Source organism: Coenobita brevimanus, chromosome 69 (genome assembly GCF_032717465.1).
Source record: "Coenobita brevimanus isolate Jiangsu-jjx chromosome 69, ASM3271746v2, whole genome shotgun sequence".
NCBI classification, from domain to species: domain Eukaryota; kingdom Metazoa; phylum Arthropoda; class Malacostraca; order Decapoda; family Coenobitidae; genus Coenobita; species Coenobita brevimanus.
In genome coordinates, this window is record NC_137022.1 from 7,676,147 (window position 1) to 7,692,484 (window position 16,338).

The 16,338-nt window shown below is 43.4% G+C and overlaps 2 protein-coding genes across 2 annotated transcripts in view; both read left to right on the forward strand.

The window, feature by feature from the left end:
- Positions 1-252: 252 nt before the first annotated feature.
- Positions 253-14,435, forward strand: LOC145406118 (putative cytochrome P450 6a18). Its single transcript, XM_080277318.1, has 2 exons — positions 253-399; positions 13,743-14,435. Exons 1-2 carry the CDS (start codon positions 253-255, stop codon positions 14,433-14,435), a joined length of 840 nt encoding a protein of 279 aa, XP_080133444.1.
- A 109-nt stretch (positions 14,436-14,544) lies between these two features.
- The window catches only part of LOC145406120 (cytochrome P450 9e2-like), a 6,378-nt gene continuing 4,584 nt past the window's right edge, over positions 14,545-16,338 (forward strand). Inside the window, exons 1-2 of the mRNA XM_080277319.1 lie at positions 14,545-14,562; positions 15,884-15,944. Of these exons, the coding sequence (XP_080133445.1) occupies positions 14,545-14,562; positions 15,884-15,944 (79 nt within the window). The remainder of the gene's footprint in view (positions 14,563-15,883; positions 15,945-16,338) is intronic.

The following is a 16,338-nucleotide window of genomic DNA, read 5'->3' on the forward strand; positions in this document are numbered from 1 at the left end:
CCGAGGCGTCCCGTCGACGTATGACTACTTTGCAACATTATGTAATAGCCAGTCCCGTCGACGTGCTGGTATGTCGTGCAATTGGAAGGTGCATAATTTACACAATTTTCAAATCTCGTGCTTGACTTTTGGTACCTAGGGTCACTTGACCTTTCTCTACCTGCCACCTGGCGGGGACGCTCGGCGACCCTGCATGACCCCTGCTCACCCTTACCTCACTCACTCACCTGTTAGCAGTGGCCCTTGTCAGACATGGGGCATAGAGGTCTCTCAGAGGAGGAAATCCAAACCGCCCTGAACGCCTTCACAGGCGACAGTGTTTCGCCACTGGATGATGAGGTGGTGGACAACAATTATGTCCAACCAGAGGAGAAGGAAACCAGCAGCAACAATGAGGAGGTCCTGTCCCCCAGGAAGCGGCACTACATGACTTATTGTGCTGCTAGAGAGGGCTAGCCTGCAAAAAAACAATGAGCAACAACCTCTCGACAGCCCGTAAGTGATGTGGAGCCCGATTTCGAGGACGAGGACGGAGCCATGGGACATGCTGCCTTGTGGTACGGCCACAAGATAATCACCCATTGTGGCCCTGAGTGCACAGCACGTCGTACATGCAGGTATTGGCCTAGTGTTTTGTTTGGGGATTGCGGAAGTGGCATGGAGGGAGTGGGGAGTGAAATGGAAAGTGCAGGGGCTAGTATAGAAAGTGAGAGTGGCGGGAGTGAGTCATCGCTCTCCTGTGGTGGTGTGAGGTGGAGGGGCATATCAGAGGGGCAGTGAGGGTGCATGATGAATCACGTGGTGTTGTGATTGAGGGGGAAGGTGGGGAGGAATCACTCCCCAGCATGTCTTATGCTCCCCAATATTCCCAGACACGTGGGCCAGTGAGGGTGCGTGATGGTGTTGTGATGGAGGGAGGAGGTGAGGAGGAACCACTCCCCAGCACGTCTTATGCTCCCCAATATTCCCAGACTTCATCCCCACAGCCGTAAGGGTAAGGGATAGGGATAGAGATAGGGACAGGGAAAGGGTAAAGGACGAGGGAAGAGGAGTGTGAGTGGGGAAGCCCTCCATACTCCTCCTCCCCAACCTCCCCCACCAGATTCTCCTCCCCACCCAGACGAAGGCAACAATGGGGACGATGGGGGCGAGGGATTTGTGACTTGGAATTGGGAGGATGAGAGAGATTTTTCTCCCATCATTCACCCCATCACTGAGCAGGGGCGCGCTGGCTGCACTGCTCCAGGAATTCACCATAGTTCCACCAGGCTGGATTTTTTTCACCTGTTTTTCAGTGAGGGTTTTGTGGAGCAAATAGTGGAACAAACAATCCATTTCGCTAGCAGCCAGAGCCGTGAGAGTGAAAGACTGGGCATAAGGAGCAGGAATTCCATCATATATGATTTTTTTTTTATGCAAGGAAGAAGGAACCAAAGGCAATGAGCCCACAATAAGAGTTCCCTCCAAGAGAAAAACAAAATACAAGAGACAGCCAAATTCAAGATCCATTCATTTCGAGATGCCTGGACACACTGCGTTTGAAAGACTGGAGATCAGTGGCAGCAGGAAATACAGACAGAGGGAGACAGTTCCAGAGTTGCCCCATTGCGTAAATGAAGGACTGGGAGTAACGGTTAACTCTTGCATTTGACAGTTGGACAGAAAAGGGATGAGAGTTTGCTGCTAGATGGGTGCTACGCGCCTATCGTAGAGGTGGAGGAATGCATGCAGACAGTTCAGAGGACCAGTGACCATTAAAGTAGCGATAGAAAAGAGATAAAGATGCAACAGTGCGGTGAAGAGACAGAGGTTGAAGGGAGTCAGTAAGAGGAGGAGAGTTAATGAGACGAAAAGCCTTTGACTCCACCCTATTGAGAAGAGCTGTATGTGGGGAGCCTCCCCACACATGAGAGTTGTACTCCACACTGGGGCGGATAAAACCCCTGTATAGAGTCAACAATTGTGCAGGGGTAAAGAAAGAACAGAGTCAGCTTAGCACACCCAATCTCTTGGAAGCAGATTTTACAAGAGATGTAATATGATCTTTCCAAGATAAATCCCGAGTAAATGAAACCCCATGCATGTTCAAGGATGATGCAGGACTAAGCTGAATATTATTAAACATTAGTGGGTATACCTGTGGAAGATTTTGATGGGTTGATAGGTGTATGAACTGAGTCTCAGATGCATTAAAAACAACAAGAATATTTTTACCCCAGTCAGAGATACGAGCCAAGTCAGACATTAGGTGTGCCATAGCCTCATCCCTTGTTTGTTGAAGTAACTGCTGAGATGGGCGTTGTGGGAACCGAATGGAAAGGTGAAGGGTGGAGTCATCAGCATATGAATGGATAGGGTTAGATGTACAGCTTAGAAGGCCATTGATGAATAAAAGGAAGAGAGTTGGTGATAGGACAGAACCCTGAGGAACACCACTGTTGATAGATCTAGGAGAAGAACAATGGCCATCTACAACAGCGGTTATAGAACGACCAGAAAGGAAGCTAGTGATGAAAGCACAGATAGAAGGATAGAAACCGTAAGAGGGCAGCTAGGAAATTAAAGATTTATGCTAGACTTGATCGAAAGCCTTTGAAATGTCAAGTGTAATGGCAAAGCTTTCGCCAAAGTCCCGAAAGGAGGATGACCAGGAGTCTGAAAGGTAGGTGAGAAGATCGCCAGTGGAGCGTCCCTGACGGAACTTGTACTGACGATCAGTAAGAAGATTGTTATAGGAAAGATGCCTTAAAGTTTTTCTATTGTGAACTGTCTCGAAAACTTTTGAAATACAGGACGTGAAAGCAATTGGACGATAGTTGGAGGGTTGGAATGGTCACCCTTCTTTGGGACTGGCTAAATGAGAGAAAATTTCCAGCAAGAAGGAAAGGTACAAGTTCACAGACAAAGGCGAAAGAGTTTGCCTAGCCAGGGTGTTAGCACAGAAGCACAGTTCTTTAGAACAACAGGAGGGACCCCATCAGGCCCATATACCTTGTTAGTATTGAGGCCAGTGATGGCAGAAAATACATCAGCTGAAGAAATTTTAATGTCAGCCATGAGGAAGTCAGAGGCGGGAAGTGATGGAGGAACAGCACCGGAATCATCTAAGATGGAATTGGAGGAGAAAGTCTGTGCAAAGAGATCTGCTTTATTAGTAGAAGAAATAGCTACAGAACCCTCAGAGTAGAAAAGAGGAGGGAAGGATGAAGAGGTAAAGTTGTTAGAAAGTTTTTTGGCAAGGTGCCAGAAGGAAGGGGAAGAAATCAAGTTCGAGAGTTGAGAGCATTTAGTATGGATGAAATTATTTTTAGCAGAGCGAAGAACAAACTTAGCACGATTCCGGGCAGAAACGTAAAGATGTTGTGATTCAGGGGTGGGTTGGCTCCGGTGCTATTTGTGGGCCCTCTCCTTGTTGCGGACAGCATTAGAGCAAGCTTGATTAAACCAAGGCTTTCTTGAGTTAGTCAAAGGATATGAGAAAGGAATGTATGCTTCCATGCCCGAGAGAATACGCTCCGTAATGCGCAAGGCACACTCAGATGGCTCCCGGCCATGGAACCAATAAACATTCCAGGGAAAATCGAAGAAGTACTGCCTGAGGGCCTCCCAATCTGCGGCTCCAAAATGCCACAGGCGATGTTTCCCTGGAGGGTCCACAGGCTGTACTGGAGTGATAGGACAGGTCAAGGTAATAAGGTTGTGATCAGAGGAGTCCAACAGAGAGAAAAGATCAACAGTGTAAGCAGAAGGATTAAATGTAAGGAAGAGGTCGAGTATGTTGGAGCTCTCTCCAAGGCGGTCTGGGATACGGGTAGGGTGCTGTACAAGCTGCTCTAGGTCATTAATGATAGAAAAGGTGTAGGCTTGTTCACCAGGTGGATCAGTGAAAGGAGAGGAGAACCAAAGGTGGTGGTGAACATTGAAATCTCCTAGAATGGAGATTTCAGAGAAAGGAGAAATGGATAGAATGTGTTCCATCGTAGAAGTAAGATAGTCGAAGAATTTTTGATAGTTAGTAGAATTAGGGGATAAGTAAACAGCACGGATATATTTAGTCAGAGAATGACAGGAAAGCCGAAGCCAGAGTGTAGAGAATTCAGAAGAATCGAGTTCATGAACACAAGAGCAAGATAAGTCGTTGCGTATATGTACACAACAGCCAGCTTTGGCTTTGAAAAGTGTATAGAGAAAGTAGGAGGATACAGAAAAGGGTTTGCTGTCAGTTGCCTCAGACAGCTGAGTCTCAGTTAGAAAAAGAAGGTGAGGTTTAGAGGAGGAGAGGTGGTGCTCAACATAGCGAAAGTTAGAGGAAAGACCACGAATGTTGCAGAAATGAAGAAGTGAGACAGACAGTGGTTCCAGGCACCTCGAGTCGTCACCGGGAGAGGAGCGGAAGGTGGGGGCATTTATGGTCCCCCCCCTGGGGACCCCGAGGCTGGGTGATGAGATGCCATGATTTTTTTTTAAATTTTGGAAAAGGAAGTGTAGTGTGTACTGTGTATGTAGTTTGGTGTAGATAGAGAAATTTGTGTTGGAGAGCATGCTGGCCTACTCTCTGTGTAACTGAGACACTGAAAAAGTTCAGCATAGGGGGATGGTCAGGAACTAGTCCTGAGGGCTGATGAAATGGGAGCTCCAGCACTCCATGTCATCCTTTCCATCCACCTCGGAAGTACTTCCCTGCTTGACTGGTGCTACAGTCTAGGGAGATTACCCTATCTCCTTTGCAGAAATGTTTTTATTTTTTCCCCTGATACTTTTGATGGGTATTGTACAAAAAAACAGAATTCCAGCATACTGGACAAGTTACCCTATCATGCAGACACCAATATTTGGCCAAATCATGAGCCATAATCGCTTTCACCAAATTCTAAGTCGCCTCCACTTTTACGATGCTGATGATCCTGCAAATGCAAATGACAGATAAGATGAGGTGAATTAGGTTTGTTTTTGATCACCTAAGGCAAACATTCCGTTCCTCATTTTATCCCTACAGAGACCTTGTCATAGACGAGAGTCTCGTTTTGTGGAGAGGCAATATTTCCTTTCGGCAGTACACACCCAGCAAAAGGCACCGTTTTGGGTTCAAGATCTTTGTTATGTGTGACTGTAGGACTGGTTATGTGCTAGACATAGTCTTGTACACCAGTGCACAGACAGACATAATAGAAGATCGGAGTATTCGACTGTCTGGAGCAGTGATAAAGACAGTGATAGAAGACTACCTTCATCTTGGTCACGTCCTTTACCTGGACAACTGGTACACTAGCCCTCTTCTCATTCGTTATCTACACAGGCATGACACGGGAATCTGTGGTACCGTCAAGGTGAACCGGCATCACATGGTCATGGTGGGGTGGAAACTTGACAGAAATGAGGTGGTCTTCTTCCAGGCGAACAATATACTAGCAACAGTGTGGAACCACAATAGAGAAGTCAGCCTCTTGTCCTCGGTTCACCGCCCCTTGATGCACCGTACAGAGCCCGTGGATTACCACAGCAAGAGGAGGCGCCACATGTGGAAACCTGAGTGTGTCCTTGATTACAACATCAACATGCACCTGGTGGACCAGTCAGACTCCATGATATCCACTGTCGAGTGTGCCAGGACCACGAATAAGTGGTACAAGAAGCTCTTCTTTCACCTGCTAGATATAACTGCCCTGAATTGCCACCACCTGCACGCCATGACAACAGGAGTGCAGGCAACCTTTGAAGGGTTTGTGAGGGAGCTTACACGTGAGATTTTTGCCCGGTATGCGATTGAGAGGCCCCAACACCGCACACGCACTGCCCCTACCACCCAAACTCCCCTGAGAATATCCTCCTGCCATTTCCCCACTCCTATACCTCCCCAGCCAAATAGACCTAGGCCCCAACGCAGGTGTCAAGTGTGTAGCAATTCCCGTGTGAGACCCACCACTCAGAGAAAAGACACCTGCTACCAGTGTGTTGAGTGTGATGTGGGTCTCTGCATTCACCCTTGCTTCAGTATTACACCTTGATGCACTTCTGATATGGTGTGAATGCGTTATGATGCTCTTACTCAGAAAGAAATGCGACAAACAGACGCTCAGTGTAATTGTAAAGCCCGTGGATCTGTAAATAGTAGTATGGAAGTGGAAACGGGTTTGTTATAAGTGGAAAAATCTGTAAGGGGATAAATATTTTCTAAGTAGAAACCTTCCCAGCAAGTGTATGTAGATGCGCTATTCTGAAGCTCAGTGGAATAAATAAGGCCCGTTAATATGTAAATATTAGTATGAAAATTGAAAACGGGTGTAATGTAAGTGGAAAGTTATGTAAGTGCATAAATTTATTGTAAGTCAAAATATTCCTAGCAAGTGTATATAGATGCGATATTCCGACGCTCAGTAGAATAAACAAGGCCAGTAAATATTTAAATACTTGTATAAAGTGGAAACGAGTGTAATGTAAGTGGAAAATAATTATGTATGTGTATGAATATTATGTAAGTGTATGAATATTATATAAGTCGAAACATTCATTGCGAGGGTATTTTGGTGCGATATTCTGACGCTCAGTGGAATAAATAAGGCCCGTAAATATGTAAATAGTAGTATAAGGTGGAAACAGGTGTAACGTAAGTGGGGAAGTATATTGGGAGTGAATAAAGTAGAAGTTGAAACACGAGTAGTAGAGAGTGTGCTTGCTACGTGAATATGTGCTAGCATTTCACTAAATGCCCTAGTAATGAATATAAATAATTGAAAACATGTACAGTGATTTAGGAAAGGTTCAATGTAAAGAAAACAATACTATGAAAATGATAAAACAATATGGTATGTTGAGATACGAGTCATAGCGAGTGTCCTGAGTAAGCAGATGTGCGCTATAGTTATGCTACATGTCATCGTAGTGAATGAAAACAGCTGAAAACATTTAGATACAGTAAAAAAAAATGGTAAAATGGCATTGAAACAGTATTATACAAGTAGAAAAAATGATATGTTTACTGAAACAAGAAACTTAGCACATAGCGTGTGACCACTCTGACCAAACTCGCTTCTGCTCGCGCGATGGAACAATGCTTTTATTTCATATATATATATATATATATATATATATATATATATATATATATATATATATATATATATATATATATATAATTGAAAACCGTTATATTGTTATTGTTTATTAGTTCAAATTAAATAAATGTAGAAGTGTTCTTTGTTGTTTCTCCCAAAATTACCTACCATAGAAAACGTGAACGCCTCACACGTCAGTGACAGAATACGATACCTGGAGCGGGGGACCTCACCTGTTCCGACCACTTATGGACCCCGGTAAGCACTTTCTTTGTGATTTTCCTTTGTTTCTCAACAAAAGCGGAGGTTTTAGCCAAAAAAGAAAAACTCCAAAATAGCTCGGGACTGGGGGGTATCGGAGGTGCAAAATCGGTTGGGATGTGACGGGTTAATCGAGCTTGTTATAATGCTGTCCGCAACAAGGAGAGGGCCTATAAAAGGTACCAGTGCCAACCCACTCCTGAATCACATATTTTTTATGTTTCTGCCCGGAATCAAGCTAAGTCTGTTCTTCGCTCTGCTAAAAATAATTTCATCTGCACTAAATGCTCTCAACTCTCCAACTAGAATTCTTCCCACTTCTGGCACCCTGCCAAAAACCTTTCTAGCATCTTTACTTCATCATCCTTCTCTCCTCTTTTCTACTCTGATGGCTCAGTAGCTATTTCTTCTACTGATAAAGCAGATCTCTTTGCTCAGACTTTCTCCTCCAGTTCCACCTTACATGATTCTGGTGCTGTTCCTCCATCCCTTTCCCCCTCTGACTTCCTCATGGCTGACATTAAAATTTCATCAGCTGATGTATTTTCTGCCATCACTGGCCTCAGTACTAACAAGGCATATGGGCCTGATGGGGTCCCTCCTGCTGTGCTTACACCCTGTCTAGGCAAACATTTTTGCCTTTCTCTTTCGACTTGTACCTGTCCTTCTTGCTGGAAGTTTGCTCTAATTCAGCCAGTTCTAAAGAAGGGTGACCATTTCCAACCCTCTAAATATCGTCCAATTGTTTTAACATCCTGTGTCTCAAAAGTTTTTTTACTCTATTCTTAACAGAATAATATTAAAGCACCTTTCTTATCACAACCATCGTTCTGACTATCAGTATGGGTTCTTTCAGGGATGCTCCACTGACAATCTTCTCACCTACCTTTCAAACTCTTGGTCGTCCTCCTTTTGGGACCTTGGCAAAAGCTGTGCCATTGCACTTGACATCTCACATGCTTTCGATCAAGTCTAGAACAAATCTTTAATTTCCACACTGCCCTCTTACGGTTTCTATCCTTCTATCTGTGCCTTCATTTACAGCTTCCTTTCTGGCCATTCTATAGCCGCTGTTGTAGAAGGCCGTCATTCTTCTCCTAGATCTATTAAGAGTGGTGTCCTCAGGGCTCTGTCCTATCACCAACTCTTCCTTTTATTCATCAATGATCTTCTAAGGTGTACATCTAACCCTATCCACTCGTATGCTGATGATTACACTCTTCACCTTTCCATTTAGTTCCTGCAACATCAGTCCCAGCACTTACTTCAACAAACAAGGGATGAGGCTATGGCACTCCTAATGTCTGACCTGGCTCGTATCTCTGACTGGGGTAAAAATAATCTTGTTGTTTTTAATGCATCTATGACTCAGTTTTTACACCTATCAACCAGACAAAATCTTCCACAGGAGTACCAACTAAACTTTAATAATATCCAGCTAAATTCAGCATCATCCTTGAAAATGTTTGGGGTTTCATTCACTCTGGATTTATCTTGGAAAGATCATACTACATCTCTGGAAAATTCTGCTTCCAAGAGATTAGGTGTTCTAAGCCGACTCCATACCTTCCTTACCCCTGCACACTTGTTGACTCTATACAGGGGATTTATTCGCCCCTGAAGGGAGTACAACTCTCATGTGTGGGGAGGCTCCCCACATACAGCTCTTCTTAACCCACCACATGCCAGTGCTGTTTTAAAACGGTCTGACATAATTCCGCAGCCAGTGCCAGTGCCATTTTAAAATGGAATAAAATAAAAAACATCACTGTGACCGCATTTTTCAAGATTCGCGGGTAAAAATTGGCAGGCATGTAAGGTAACTGTTCCTCTACCATCCCTCAGGCTGTCAAGGCCATACACGCACTCGCTCCCCCCCTCACGCTCGCTCTGCCTCACTCTGCCTGTGTGCCTCACCCAGTGCTGTACATAGTGAAGGCATTTTGTAAATATTTTCGTGTAGGTGTAAGTTGTAAAGATTTTCTTGTAAGTGTAAGGACTATATAGTGAAGTCAAGTTGTAAATACCTTCTTGTAAGTGCTAGGACTGTACGTAATGAAGTCAGGTTGTACCTATCTTCAGGTAAGTATAAGATAAAGTATTCACAGTGAGAAAGAAATGCAAATTGTGATAGATGCTGAAGTAATAAATAATCAGAAAAGTGTACTGAACATTGCTATACCGTCCCAGCATAAATACTTGAGTATACCTTACACAGAAAACGGCTCTCTCTCATGTACATGGTGAGTGTGAGAGAGCAGCTATACCTGTACACGAGTATGGAGGACTCAATAAAACTCATTTTCAAGCCTCGTTGATCATTTTAATGACGAAATTCGTTGTTTCCACATCAAAATAAATCATTTTGGCAAAAAAAAAAAACAAGATAGAAAAATGGCCGGCACTGCGGTGACCAACAGGGCTAAAAATAGTCGGCATGCAGTGGGTTAATACGGTGGAATCAAAGGTATTTTGTCTCATTGACTCTGTTCCTCTTACTGGCTCCCTTCAACCTCTGTCTCTTTGCCACACTGTTGCCTCTTTATAATATTGCTACTTCCATGGTCACTGCTCCTCTGAACTGTCTGTTTCCATCCCTTCACCTCTACGAAGGGTCCTAAGCACCCATCTAGCAATAAATTCTCATCTCTTTTCTGTCCAACTCTCTAATGCAAGAGTTAACCGTTACTACCAATACTTCATTTATGCAACAGGTCAACTTTGGAACTGTCTCCCTTTGTCTGTATTTCCTACATCCTATGATCTCCAGTCTTTCAAATGCAGTGTGTTCAGGCATCTCGAAATGAACAGATCTTGAATTTGGTTCTCTTTTGTATTGTTTTTGTTTTCTCTTATGAGACACTGTTTTGTGGGCTCATAGCCTTTGGTTCCTTCTTCCTCGCATAAAAAAAATAAAGTGTTTGGGTGATAGCTGCCACCACATATCAATAACCACTCTGTCTTGAATATCATATACTGGCACACAATGCTTGAGTGTCCCCATATTAACCGCCGCTTCCCGGCAGATTTTTCACCACTAACCCCTCCCAATCCCGGCAGATTTTCGAAAAGTTTTTTTTTTTTCTGCTAAAACCTATGATTTTTATGAGAAACATCAAAAATTCAGAGAGAAAGTGCTCAGCTGAGATTAGAAATACCAAATACAGGTAACAGTACCCCCACCTTGGTACTGTGATCTCTCAGGCCAGGCTCCAGAAAAGACATTTTCTTGGGAGGGGCAACTATTCCAAACCACTCATTATACATAAATTTTTTTTTGGTACGAATTTGTATGTAGTACAGAAGTATATTGGTTTTCACACAATAAAATAGGCGATATAAGCGTTGTTCACTCACCAAAAACATCAACATATGGCACCTTCCTTTACGACATTACTTCCTCATCACTTCTGCTTGTTTCTTCCTCTGGCTTCTTTCTTCCTTTGTCCTCCACCTCAGGAATCACTTTTGCCTTGAATTTCGTCATTGGAGAGACTGTGGTGCGACATGTCTATACTTGCCAGATCACGACTAACAGGTGAGTTGCCAAGAAAATGGCATGCGAGGGGGAGGGGGGGTCAGGTGGGGCCAGGCATTATCCCCACCTACCGTTGGGTAGAGGCAGGTCTCCCACATATGCTTATCAAAAATCACCCATGAAACTTGAAAAATGTGCAAATGACGGACCTCGCAATTGCAAAACGTATGGATAAGTTGTCAGGTGTCACCGTGACAAAACATGGCAAAGTATCCATAAGTTGTCGGGATGCCTCGGGTTAAGACACAGAGCCAAAGACATGGCAGTATAAAAGGTTCACAAATTAAATCTGCTGAAGTGTGTGTGTGTGTGTGTGTGTGTGTGTGTGTGTGTGTGTGTGTGTGTGTGTGTGTGTGTGTGTAGATAATAATCATAGCAAGGAGTTGGGACTGTACAGGGTTGTAGACTGGCAAGACACCTCTGTCACCAGTAATGTGTGCTGCTACCAATATAAAGTCTTCTGGCATTGGATAGCTGGTTGTGGGTTTTATCTTGAGTTAGGTGTTTCTCTCTTCCTTGCCCCTCCATCTATCTTGTATCGTAAGTGAAGGTGAGGTACAAACACTCTGGGGTTAAAAGGTTTTTATTGTGATGCAGGTATGTGATGGAAAGAGTGACGTAACCCACGTATTGTCAGTGTGACGGTGAACCTCCAACTCTACCCTCTCCTAAGCTTCCTTCTCTCCTCACTCCAATCCCCTTCTGCCTTCTCTGGTTCTCTCTGGCTCTCTGACTCTCACCTCAGATTTCCCGGGATATATGACTGGCTTGTTTCTGGCTGTGTGTGTGTGTGTGTGTGTGTGTGTGTGTGTGTGTGTGTGTGTGTGTGTGTGTGTGTGTGTGTGTAATGTCTGGTACATTTCCATCACGTGAACTAACTGGTTTTCATCAGTTTCCTCGTCTTTGATAAATCATAAAATTCTTGACCATATGGTATGTGTCTGTCGTACATTATGTGCTTGCATTCTGGGCTAGGGGATGTGTATGTCTCTTCCTGAACATCAGACATTACATAGTGTGCTAGTGTTACATATTGTGCTATGACATAAATGTCTATAACTACAGTATTATATGCCTGTAACTATTATATATTATGTTTTGACATATTAATGCCTATATTCCTTTTTTCTTTCTTTTATCTCTGTTTGTTTGTTTGTTCTTTTATAGCTTTAATTTTCAGAAACTCATCCGGTTTTTGGCAATACAGGATTTAAGTGGGGTAAGAATGAGGACTGAATCCATTACTTAGTGTTTGGTTGAGCTGACCTGTTCCCCTGCCAGCAACATATTGGTCTTTCACAGAACTACCTGAATCACCAAACTCCTTAAATTTACCAGCTGACTATCTCTTTAAAGATGAGAAAAGTGTGAAAGACAGGGTTTATAACATGTATTTATGGCAGAGCTGGGCACCGCAATCTAAAATTCAACTGCGCAGTTGAAATTCTGCAACCTCTGACCCTTACCTTTTGCTACTGCAATTCCGCAATAAACTTTGAATGTGCAGATCCGTTACCTCAGTACCAGAACCGCAATCCCGTTTCACAATTTTCAAAACAAAGCCCACAAACAGGGGGAAAATCGATTGGTAATCTTCTGAATTATTGTATTTATGATCTACTTATGACATTTATATAAATGAAAATTGTCGCAAATACTTTAGTGTATTTACTGAAAACTTACCCATTACAATTATCTTCTTCAGTACCGTAATTTTGTAAGGTACTGACGTATACTCAGGTGTATATCCATCACTATTTATTTTGTATCAGAGTTTGGGCATACCATGAAAATCTCACAGTACTAATAATATAATCATAGCCTTTATTACAAAAATAATGTTATAATGAAAAGAAATAGACTTTGTGCCACACGGGAAAATCATCTGACCAGGAACAGAATGGAATCCATGGACCTTAAATAGATAATTAATAGAAATGTGCTTACTCTTTCAGATAATAACTCAGTATGACCATTAAAAAAAAAAAGATCATCACCTGTCAGATTAAAAAAATAAAAATAAAAGTATTTTCAGGGATCACCATTACATTTGCCCGTAAGATCATCATGTCAGATTTATAAAAAAAAAAAAAAAAAAGTATTTTCTGTGATCATTACATTAGCCCATAAGATCATCATCTGTCAAATTGTAGAACCATTGTGCATAGTTAGCTATGCATGCCATAAAATTTACTGCCACACTGGCTTATAGTATATCATATCGTATCGTATAAAATAATTTTTCCTGGTATTGCCCATCCCTACTGCTAACTGATGCAGTGAGGCCTAGCCCGCCACCGCTGCTGGCCGGGAATCCTGTTCAAGCTTGATATTCATGAGTCATGCTGTAGCCTGTACTAACCAACATCGACCGCCAAGTGGGAGGTTGTGCACTGGATTGCTATAGCGGAAGTATTTCCGCAATGCAATACCGCAAGTTTCGGACGAGTTTGCCGCAATCGCAGTTCCACAACTGAAATCATGCGGTCCGCTACTTCGGATATCGTGGATTGCAGAAGTGATTGCGGTTGTGCCCAGCTCTGATTTATGGTTACCTCATTCCTTAATGTCTCTTCTGTATCCTGCCTGCTTTCAGTGATGGCACCTCAGTTCTGTCATGTCCTCTGTTCTATCATCCTATTACAAAATGCATGCTTTATGATGCCTATGTTAAGAAACTGTATTTAAAAGTGATAAGTTACAGGGGATTGTCTTAGCTAAAAAAGAAGTTACTAATCGCAGTTGCTTATGTCAAGAGAGACTGATCAAGATTTTTTTTCTGATACCTGGGAAGCGTTTGGTGTATGGTATGTTATATAAATACTTTTGTGAGCTTAAGTAACCATCATACTTTATGGGGGCTGAAACTATTTTATTTTTCTTCATTTCAGTTGTACCACACCTACGGAAACAGTCCCTGCTTTAGCCTGTATGATGGCTTCAGTCCCATGCTGATGGTGTGTGATCCGGACATACTCAAGAACATATTCGTAAAAGACTTTGATCACTTCGTGAACAGGGGGCCCTTTCGTGCGAACCAACCCGACACCTACATGAGTGACATGCTGGGAAGTAAGAGGGATCATGAGTGGAAAGACTTATGTGCTGTCCTGTCCCCAACATTCTCCACCGGGAAGATTCGATGGATGTTCCCGCGTGTGTTTGATATTCCTGACACATTTGTATCTTCCTGCCTTAAAGATGCAGAAAAGAATCCGTTTGTTAACGTGAAGATCAAAGCTGGACGGTTCAACATGGACAGTATCGCATCCTGTGCCTTTGGCATCGAGTGTAACTCTCTCACACAGGAAAACCCTCTTTTCATCCAAAAAGCAGAAACTTTTTTGGCTGCAACGTCACTATTAGCATGGAGGTTTCTCGTGATGAGGAACTGGCCACGACTGTTCAATGCTTTGGGCCTGAAAGAGGACTTAGAGGAGGTAGGGTTCTTCCGATGTGTAGCAGAGGAGATCATCAGGGCCCGCCAAGCCGGCGATAAGAGGGGGGACTTCCTTGACCTTTTACTGGAGGCACGGGTTGAAGACTCTGACACCACCACTGCCTCCGCTAAGCATGGTGATTGACCTTTGCCTTTTATTACTACACTATCTCTTCATAGGTCTTTTTGCTGTACCGTATCTGTAAAAGTTTCATCTGCAGAGCAAGTGATGTAATTGGGAGTACACTAGGACCATGAAAGTGATGCACCAGGTTTGATTCCCAGGCCAATTCTGTGATCTTTGGGCAAGGTCTATTTTATCCTGTCCTATTCCTACTTAGAGCTGAAATAGGGACCACATAAGGACCTGGATGGTAAATTTGACGATTGCGTCTCGATGTCTGGGGAAAATTGGGACTTGATAAACCTGAATGACTGTCTTATTGGCCCTTCAGTTGCCAGTAGTGACTACGCTTTCTTGTTCACACTAACTCGCCCAAGACAATCTCTGAATTCCCAAGTTTTTGCACACCTTTATCTTTCCCAAAATCGTTGATGGTTCTCTCTCTCTCTCTCTCTCTCTCTCTCTCTCTCTTACATCATGTCCATTTTGCATACCTCTATTTTCTATGTAGCTCTTGTCAGACTCCTTAATCCCGTAAGGGGTAGCCACTAACAAATCGCCTCCAGGTCGCCCTTTCCTCCGCCATTTCGCTGCCCTCCCCCCAGCTTGCACCCCCCACTCTCATATACCTCTCCACTCCATCCCTCCATCTCATCCTCGGCCGCCCCTCCCTTTTCCCCCGTCCACCTCGCTCACACACATTCTCCTCATTAGTCCCTAGTTCCCATCCTCCCGACATGGCCTTTTACCATACCAAATATTCCAGCACAAAATGAAAGTGGAAAGGGATTTTTAAAGGTTAATTTTCCACCCTGGGGAACAAAATACGTCAGGTGTTAATAAGAAGCTTCAGATTAGGTCCATAATTACTTTCCAGTAGTGATATTGTCCATCTTGTTTGTCACATTATGGAAGACAACTGCATTTCCTTCATCTCCATCTTCTTAAGTGCTTAGAGCAATGGTAAATCTTAGAAAGTTCATAGAGGTGTTACCAAGTGCTGATTTAAGTCACATTCGTCAACAAAAAATTTTTAATTAGTCAGGACAGCCTCAGGCACCAGCAGCCAGCATCACCACCAGATATACAGCAATCAAAATAATCAGTTACTCGTGTGTGATAAGTACCTAATTACACAGAAATTTAGCCCAAATGATCCCTGCAGTCACACTTGACATCAGTTCATACTGAGCCAGGTTAATGTCAGGTCGTGTGTGTGTGGTCATGTAAGGTCAGGTACTGTTATATCTGTTTACGCCCATGCAGGTTGGTTTGGGACTCTCTGAGACACACTTGATGTGAAAGGTTCTACTCACGTTCACTTCAGCAATTTTAGGTTCATACAAGTTCTTATCAAGTACGCTTCAGCAATTTTAGGTTCATTTAAGGTAATCTGGGATCAATTTCGTCAGTTCATATCCACCTAAGTCCATCTAGGGCATATTAGGTTCACTTAAATATCTCCACAGGTATTCAGCCTGTTCATGCATCTGGGGGTGAGAGTGGCGGGTGTAAGTGTGAGAGGAGGGTGTAAGTGTGAGAGGAGGGTGTAAGTGTGAGAGGAGGGTGTAAGTGTTTTGGTAGGTGGGAAAGCTATGTAAACCAGAGTGGAAGACTGGAATTTAACCAGGTGTTGTTTGCATAAGGTAACGGTTAGCAGAGAGTGTGTGAGTATGGAAGAGTTTGTGATAGGAGACAATGAAGAGTAAATGTGAGAAAATCGAGAGAGTGAGAGAGAGAGAGAGAGAGAGAGAGAGAGAGAGAGAGAGAGAGAGAGAGAGAGAGAGAGAGAGAGAGAGAGAGAGAGAGAGAGAGAGAGAGAGAGAGAGAGAGAGAGGGAGAGAGGGAGAGAGAGAGAGAGAGTCGATCCTGAGTAAGCACTGATGGGGAAGATGGAGAAGTGAACTGTTTTACGTATGGTTGA